This window comes from Aquarana catesbeiana, linkage group LG12 (assembly GCF_042186555.1).
Source record: "Aquarana catesbeiana isolate 2022-GZ linkage group LG12, ASM4218655v1, whole genome shotgun sequence".
In the NCBI taxonomy this organism is placed as follows: Eukaryota; Metazoa; Chordata; class Amphibia; order Anura; family Ranidae; genus Aquarana; species Aquarana catesbeiana.
The window spans coordinates 15,478,711-15,487,905 of NC_133335.1; the positions used below are offsets into that span (position 1 = coordinate 15,478,711).

At 49.7% G+C, this 9,195-nt stretch overlaps 1 protein-coding gene across 1 annotated transcript in view; it reads left to right on the forward strand.

The window, feature by feature from the left end:
- Window positions 1–1,477: 1,477 nt before the first annotated feature.
- The window catches only part of NFATC2 (nuclear factor of activated T cells 2), a gene marked incomplete in the record, with an annotated part of 153,617 nt that continues 145,899 nt past the window's right edge, over window positions 1,478–9,195 (forward strand). Inside the window, 1 exon segment of the mRNA XM_073607254.1 lies at window positions 1,478–2,043. Within this exon segment, the coding sequence (XP_073463355.1) occupies window positions 1,920–2,043 (124 nt within the window).

The window sequence follows — 9,195 nt, forward strand, 5'->3', positions numbered from 1 at the left end:
TGAGGACAGTCCCTCAAAATCAGGGACAGTTGGGAGCTATGAGGACAGTCTCTCGAAATCAGGGACAGTTGAGAGTTATGGGGACAGTCTCTCAAAATCAGGGACAGTTGGGAGCTATGGGGACTGTCCCTCGAAATCAGGGACAGTTGGGAGCTATGGGGACTGTCCCTCGAAATCAGGGACAGTTGAGAGTTATGGGGACAGTCTCTCAAAATCAGGGACAGTTGAGAGTTATGGAGACAGTCCCTCGAAATCAGGGACAATTGGGAGCTATGGGGACAGTCCCTCAAAATCAGGGACAATTGGGAGCTATGGGGACAGTCCCTCAAAATCAGGGACAGTTGGAAGCTATGAGGACAGTCCCTCAAAATCAGGGACAGTTGGGAGCTATGAGGACAGTCTCTCGAAATCAGGGACAGTTGAGAGTTATGGGGACAGTCTCTCAAAATCAGGGACAGTTGGGAGCTATGGGGACTGTCCCTCGAAATCAGGGACAGTTGGGAGCTATGGTGACTGTCCCTCGAAATCAGGGACAGTTGAGAGTTATGGGGACAGTCTCTCGAAATCAGGGACAGTTGAGAGTTATGGGGACAGTCCCTCGAAATCAGGGACAGTTGGGAGCTATGGGGACATTCCCTCAAAATCAGGGACAGTTGGTAGCTATGGGGATAGTCTCTCGAAATCAGGGACAGTTGGGAGCTATGGGGACAGTCCCTCGAAATCAGGGACAGTTGGGAGCTATGGGACAGTCCCTCGAAATCAGGGACAGTTGGGAGCTATGGGGACAGTCTCTTGAAATCAGGGACAGTTGGGAGCTATGGGGACAGTCCCTCAAAATCAGGGACAATTGGGAGCTATGGGGACAGTCCCTCAAAATCAGGGACAATTGGGAGCTATGGGGACAGTCCCTCGAAATCGGGGACAGTTGGGAGCTATGGGGACAGTCTCTCTAAATCATTGACAGTTGAGAGTTACGGGGACAGTCCCTCAAAATCAAGGACAGTTGGGAGCTATGGGGACAGTCCCTCAAAATCAGGGACAGTTGGGAGCTATGGGGACTGTCCCTCGAAATCAGGGACGGTTGGGAGCTATGGGGACAGTCTCGAAATCAGGGACAGTTGGGAGCTATGGGGACAGTCCCTCGAAATCAGGGACAGTTGGGAATTATGGGGACAGTCCCTCGAAATCAGGGACAGTTGGGAGCTATGGGGACAGTCCCTCGAAATCAGGGACAGTTGGGAGCTATGCTGGTCATGAAGAGGAGGGGGGGGAACCTTCCGGAGCTGAACAGGTTAATTAAAGTCTGCTTAGTCTGTCCCGGCCATGGTGCGGTCTTCTTTTTTTTTTTTTCTCTTAATTATCAAGAAGGGAAGGAAGAGGTTAGCAGATTGTCATTGTTGTTCCTGTTCTGTGCCGGGGGGGACAGTGTTAGTGTGTGACACACTCGCTCCTCCAGTTTGTGGCTGTAGGACACGCCTCGTCCCTCGCAGGTGTCTGCTCTAAGCAGGAAGTTCTGCACTAGCTGCTGCTGCTTTCTTTTTTTTTTTTTTTTTCTTTCTGTACTTCTGCCAGTTTCACACACTTGTGATCTCTTGTCACACTGAGCCGAGCAAAGCCCCGGACCCGTCTTCCCAGGCCCCGCCGCCGTCCCGACACGAACCGCCGTTACCTTTTTACACACCTTCCGAAGGAGAACCTCTTCCCATCCCTGCTCTCCCTTCACTATCATTGTGACATTTTTTTTTTTTTAAATGGACCTCCAATGTTCTTCAGGATCAGCGGAACCATATTTTCCCAAGGATTGAAGTTCTTCTAACCTACATACAGTTCCTGGACCTGCTTTTTTTTTTTTTTTTTTGTCTTGAGGATTTACAGCCTAGTACTTTATTTTTTATTTTTTTTTATTTTAATTCATAGAGATGAGCTCCGCCGATCGAATCCTCGATCCTGACCCGTTGGGAATCCACGACCCTAAAGACGGCCCTGATATTGATTTCGACTTTGCTGACCTCTTTGATTATGAGTCTTCCAACTCTGTGGAAGGTTTGTAAAAAAAAAAAAAAAAAAAACGCTCAGGGTAGAAGCAAGCGGGTGTTCTGTGTTTTGTGTCTGTCGGTCCGTTAAGTATTGTTCGGTCGTTGATGAAAGATCGGTGTTTGCTTGAGGCGACACATAAGGCACGAGTTAGAGTAGAGGAAGCGAGGGGTTAAACCTACATTGTCGCTCACAGCAGGGCCATAAAATATCATGTTTGCCTTCTATTTTTCATCTGTTTGCAGGCTGCACTGCATTGTGTGCATTCATTAACCTGTCCTCCTATTTGTCCTCCTATTTGTCCTCCTATTTGCTTTTGGCACGTTTTCACCTGCGTTTAGTTTTTGTGCCGCACACACGTGCAAAAAAATACAGTTCCGTGCATTGCTAAAGTTTACAATGTGACCAAATTTCCTGAATGTTTTTCTTTTTATTTCTGGTGATATTCAGGCCGGACCCATTCAAGAAAAAAAAAACAGTTTACAGTTCTCTTATTAAAAGAGAATTTGTCATCAGGATAAGAGGCGCTTGCAGAAATTACAATAATATATTTCCACCAAGAATGACAGTTTGCCGCCGGCTCAGTGTTGTCGCCTAATATTATTTTGGTGGCCTTTTTTGCAGAATTTTCGCAGCCAGGGATGATCCATAGCTCCCAACTGTCCCGGATTTGGAGGGACTGTCCCGGATTTGGAGGGACTGTCCCGGATTTGGAGGGACGGTCCCGGATTTGGAGGGACGGTCCCGGATTTGGAGGGACTGTCTTGGATTTGGAGCAATGTCCCTCTGTCCCTCATTCCTCCTCATCTATCCCTCATTTTGGTCTGCTCTATATAGATGTATATAAAATGCACTATTTATCTTTCAAAAAGTGTTTTCCAGCGCTAAAACTTTCATCTGATTTCTAAATTGCTGCATTTGTAAATTTCTAAAGCCAATATAAAGGAATATTAATGGTAAAAAAAAAGCACTTGTGGGTTTAACCAATCTTGTTTTTTTTTTTTGTACATTTCTCCTTTAAGGGGGCGTGGCAAGGGGTGTGTCCTATGCCTGCATGCTTTTGCTGATAGGTGTCCCCCATTCCCATCTCAAAAAGTTGGGAGGTATGGGGATTTCCAAACTACGGCCCTCCAGCTGTTGCAGGAAGTACACGTCCCATGATGCATTGCAAAACTGTGACATTCACAGACATGGCATGATGGGAATTGTAGTTCCTGAACAACTGGAGGGCCATATTTTGGAGACCCCCCTGCCCTAGACTATGGGATTTTAAGAGGTAATAAATCCAAAACCAAAAATGTGTCTACTATATTGCAGCTTAAAATGATACTAAAGTGACGTTTTTTTTTTTCTTTAAAAATAATAAACATGTTATACTTACCTGCTCTGTGTAATGGTTTTGCACAGAGCAGCCTCGATCCTCCTCTTCTCGGGTCCCTCGCCAGAGCTCCTGGCCCCTCCCTGCTGCCTAGGGTTGCTACCTGTACGGGGTTCATCCGGACAGTCCGGGTTTTGAATCATCTGTCCGGGTTTCAGGCGGACTCAAACCCAGACACATTATTCAGACAAGGGGCTGCAGTTTTTTTTCTTTGGGGGGGCGGCAAATAGCCCCCCCCCCCCTTCCCCCCCGGGAGGACAGTGGAGACATCAAACCACCCACACTTACCCAATCTAGGAAGCTGGCGGATGAGCAGCATGTCCGGCAGCTTTCTTCCTCCTCCACCGTGGTGTGGATCACGGCGGCTTCCGCCATGCATCCCCCTCCTCCTAGGCGTCCAAGAGGGTCGCCTCACCTTTCAGCCAATCGGGAAACGGGTATCAGACCCGCGCTTCCTGATTGGCGGAGAGGTGATTCAGTGTTAGGAAAGCGAATATTCATTTGCTTTTCTAACACACCTGGGTGGGCTTCGAGCGCAATGCTCTGCACCACGAGTCCAACCTATTTTGAAGCCTATGGCTCTAATCAGGTGCTTAAAAAAAAAACACCCCCGCCACTGAAAGGGCCCGGACGCATGAATAGGGGGTGGCCGTGGCGGCCGTGGATTGATTCATGCTATGTATGAATCTTATCTATTAATCGTATAGTGGGTGGCGTGGATAGAGGGGGCGGCGCCCGTGTGCCCTTAATGGACAGGCCGCCCCTGATTCAGACCGGGTTGTGGCTCCCCAAGTAACCGGCACACACAAATCTGTTGGCAGCTGTCTGGCGGCAGGTCCGGCATCACTTGGGGGGGCAGGGCGTTGATGTCAGCAAGAGCAATTTGGCCACACCCACTGTTCGCTGTGGCACACTATGCGTACCGCATTACTACTCTCCTTGGGGCTACAGTGTTCGGTTTGGGTTGAAGAAAAGCTGGCAAACCTACTTCTGCGTAGTGCCCCCACAGCAAGCAGCTTGCTATGGGGGCACCCGAGCAGGCTTGCTCCTCCCCGATCCTCTTCTTCTTAGGTCCCTTGCCGGTGCTCCTGGCCCCTCCTTTTGAATGCCCCCCCACAGCAAGCGGCTTGCTATAGGGGCACACGAGCAGGCTTGCTCCTCCCTGATCCTCTTCTTAGGTCCCTCGGCCGTGCTCCTGGCCCCTCCCTCCTTTCAAGTGCCGCCCACAGCAAGCAGCTTGCTATGGGGGCACCCGAGCTGAGCCGAGCCACGCCTCTGTGTGTCTATTCAGACACTGAGCCACGGTTCGGCCCTCCCCTCTCCCCTCTCTCCTGATTGGCTAACTGACTTTGATTAACAGCAGCGGTAGCCAGTGGCGTCACTGCTGTGTCTCAGTCAATCAGGATTGCTGGATAGAGGTGGGGCTCAGCTAAGTATTAGGGGGGCTGCTGCACACAGAAAGTTTTTTTTATCTTAATGCATAGAATGCACCTTCTGCCATTAGAATCACTTTAACAATCATTAGATGTGGTGGCTGCATTCGTTTTCCTTTCTTTGGCTTTTTCCTGCCCTGTCTTTACCTGGTGATCTGGCCAGTAAGGGTCGGTTCACACTGCCCCGGCCTGAAAGTCACGAGACCCGGTGATTGGCTGACCTAGGTGACCCCGTAATTGGCTCCCGCTGTGTCCAATCGATGCGAGATCGGGTCATTCGCCGCCCCAGACTCGGAACGTGGTACGTGATCCTGTCTGGGAGAGCCGCCTTGCTGCCGTATATATATGCAGTATACGGCCAGCAAGCGGTTAAGATAAAGGTTTTACATGAATAAACAAAAGCCGATCATTTTAACCACTTCAGCCGCGGAAGGATTTGCCCCCTTAACGACCAGGCCGTTTGTGGCAATCCGGCACTGCGACGCCTTAACTGACAATTGTGCGGTCGTGCGACGTTGTACCCAAACAAAATTGATGTGCTTTTTTCCCCACATGTAGAGCTTTCTTTTGGTGGTATGTGATTTATATTTTGTGCTATAAACAAAAAAAGAGCGACAATTTTGAAAAAAAAAAAAAACAATATTTTTTATTTTTTGCCATAATAAATATCCCAAAAAATAAATAAAAAAAACAAATTTATTCATCAGTTTAGGCCAATATTTATTCTTCTACATATTTTTGGTAAAAAAGAAAAAAAAAATCGCAATTAGCGTATATTGATTGGTCTGTGCAAAAGTTATAGCATCTACAAAATACGGGATATATTTACAGCATTTTTATTATTTATTTTTTTACTAGTAATGGCGGCGATCTGTGATTTTTAGCGGGACTGCGACATTGCGGCGGACAAATCGGATACTTTTGACACTTTTTTGGGACCTTTGACATTTATACAGCGATCAGTGCTTTACAAATGCAGGTGGTTCTAAATGTGGGGGGGAGGGGACTGACTGGAGGAGGAGAGAGATCGCTGTTCCTAATCACTATGAACAGACGATCTCTCCTCTCCCGTCAGAACGGAGATCTGTTTGTTTACATTGACACAGTGGCGGCCCGTCCATTAGGCCGCCCCCTCTCTCTATGCCACCCCCTATATGCAATGAATAGATTCATGCATAGCAGACCTGACTGCTGCTCTCACCGCTGGGGGGGTTTGCAGGGGCTGTTATTGCCGCGGGGGGGGGGGGGGTTGAGGCAGTTGTGCTGGTGCCGCTCCACTGGCGGCCCCGGGGGGGGGGGGGTTGTGTGCTGCCTTTTCCCCACCCCCCAAAAAAAACACCATCCGCCACTGCGATCACGTATGCCTGCTATTGCTCTTAAAGTGACCGACGTACACCTACGGCGTTCGCGCAGCCGAGCCAACCTGCCGCAGTATAATGACGGCCGAAGGTCGGCGAGCGGTTAATCGCCCCTGTCAGTGTTAGGTGGTTTGTCTCATCCATATAAACTGAAACATTCCGCTGGAGAGTTTGTGCTGTAAAAAAATTCCAGACTTGGCTGGCTGGATCACCAGATGCAGTGGCGTCGCTGGGGGGGGGGGCTTTTGGGGCTATAGCCCCGAATCTGGGGCCCATAACCCCGAGTCTCTGCAGGAACCCCCAAGGGGAGGGGAGGCTCTCTGGGGACCCTGATGTAAGTGGGGGGCTCTCTGGGGACCCTGATTTAAGGGGGAGGCTTTCTGGGGACCAGTGGTGTTGCTAGGTCTACAAAAGATCTCGGGCTAGAGCCCATAGCAGCATAGTAAAGAAAGTCATACGCTTGGGCGGTCATACACATGTATATAATATACGTGTGTGTGTATGTGTATATATATCCCCAGAAGGCCTCCCCCTTCCATCAGGGTCCCCAGCAGTGGCGTCGCTAGGGGGTGGCTTTTGGGGCTATAGCCCAGAATCTGGGGCCCATAGCCCACAGTCTCTGCAGGGGTCCCCAAGGGGAGGGGAGGCTCTTTGGGGACCCTGATGTAAGTGGGGGGCTCTCTGGGGACCCTGACGTAAGTGGGGGGGGCTCTCTGGGGACCCTGATTTAAGGGGGAAGCTCTCTGGAGACCAGGGGCGTTGCTAGGTCTACAAAAGATCTGTGGCTAGAGCCCATAGCAGCGTAGTAAAGAAAGTCATACGCTTGGGTGGGCATACACATGTATATAATATACTTGTGTGTGTGTGTGTGTGTGTGTATCCCCAGAAGGCCTCCCCCTTCTATCAGGGTCCCCAGGGAGCCCCCTTACGATAGGGTCCCCAGCAGTGGCATCGCTAGGGGGTGGCTTTTGGGGCTATAGCCCAGAATCTAGGGCCCATAGCCCCGAGTCTCTGCGGGGGTCCCCAAGGGGAGGGGAGGCTCTCTGGGGACCCTGCTGTAAGTGGGGGGCTCTCTGGGGACCATGATTTAAGGGGGAGGCTCTCTGGGGACCCTGCTGTAAGTGGGGGGCTCTCTGGGGACCCTGATGTAAGTGGGGGGCTCTCTGGGGACCCTGATGTAAGTGGGGGGCTCTCTGGGGACCCTGATGTAAGTAGGGGGCTTTCTGGGAACCTGATTTAAGGAGGGAGGCTCTCTGGGGACCCTGATTTAAGGAGGGAGGCTCTCTGTGGACCCTATCGTAAGGGAGGCTCTCTGTGGACCCTATCGTAAGGGAGGCTCTCTGTGGACCCTATCGTAAGGGAGGCTCTCTGTGGACCCTATCGTAAGGGAGGCTCTCTGTGGACCCTATCGTAAGGGAGGCTCTCTGTGGACCCTATCGTAAGGGGGGTTCTCTGGGGACCCTGATTTAAGGAGGGAGGCTCTCTGTGGACCCTATCGTAAGGGGGGTTCTCTGGGGACCCTGATTTAAGGAGGGAGGCTCTCTGTGGACCCTATCGTAAGGGAGGCTCTCTGTGGACCCTATCGTAAGGGAGGCTCTCTGTGGACCCTATCGTAAGGGGGGCTCTCTGGGGACCCTGATGGAAGGGGGAGGCCTTCTGGGGATATATATACACACATACACACATATATTATATACATGTGTATGCCCGCCCAAGTGTATGACTTTCTTCACTGCGCTGCTATGGGCTCTAGCCCCAGATCTTTTGTAGACCTAGCAACGCCCCTGACCAGATGAAAATAAAAGAAAGAACAGCTAAAAAAAGAAAACTAATGCAGCCATCACATCTAAGGATTGTTAAGCTGCAATATAATAAATGTTTGCTTTTGGGCTTAGTACCGCTTTATATAAATGTCATAACACTTAGGTTTTCTTAGGCTGATTACCCCGGAGTGATTTCAGGACGGTGTCAGTCAGTGCTGCGATTTTGTGGACAGAAATGTCATCAAATACGAAGTACCATCTTATTATAATCGATGAACCGTGGCGGTGCATTCGTTCGGTCTTGCACAGTGACAAGCAGAGGAAAGGAAGCAGTGATCATGTAGGCCAGCAGAGGGTTAAATAATGTCGAGAAATCCCCCAGAATTTACATGGAACCCGCACCATGTGTGCGTATGCTGCTAATTTTGCATGCGTCTAGTTTGTATGCCGGACAAATATTTACATGTGTCTACAAGATAATACCTTGATTTATTTAGGATGTGCAAGCTACCGTGTAATCAGAAGCTCACATGGGACTCCTGCATGCCGTCTGCAGCAGCTGGTTAAATTAACTCTTCAAGTAGAAGAAGTTAGTTCAGTATTTTTGGCCCAACGTGCCGAGTCCAGGAGCAGTCCTCGACATCTGCAGAAAGATTTGCAAAGTTAAACGCTGAACCCGCGATGGATTGCTGTGGCGCTGTCAACTTTTGCTTCACAGGCCTGAGCAGCAGATGGCCAAAGCATGCTGGGAGTTGTAGTTTTTATAGCATCGGCTGCTCTAGCTATAGCCCTTGGTTAGTGATGGCGAACCTAGGCATCCCAGGTGTTTTAGAAACTACATTTCCCATGATGCTCGTGCACTCTGCAGTGTAGTGGAGCATCATGGGAAATGTAGTTCCAACACATCTGGGGTGCCAAGGTTCACCATCACTCCTACATCAGTGGTGGTCTACTTTCTTGATATGGGGGGGTGGGCCTTAAAGTGGACCTTCAGCCATTTTTTCATCTTTCATCTATTAAATGTTCTGCCCTTGTTGTTGTGGTTTTAACTTTGGATAGTAAAACATTTTTTTTCTGCCAGTAAATACCTTATACAGCCCACTTCCTGTTTTTTGTCTGATAATAAGCCTAGACCAGTGATGGTGAACCTTGGCACCCCAGATGTTACTACACCGCTGAGTGCATGAGCATCATGGGAACATCCTGTTTCTTGTCTGGTCATTAGCCTA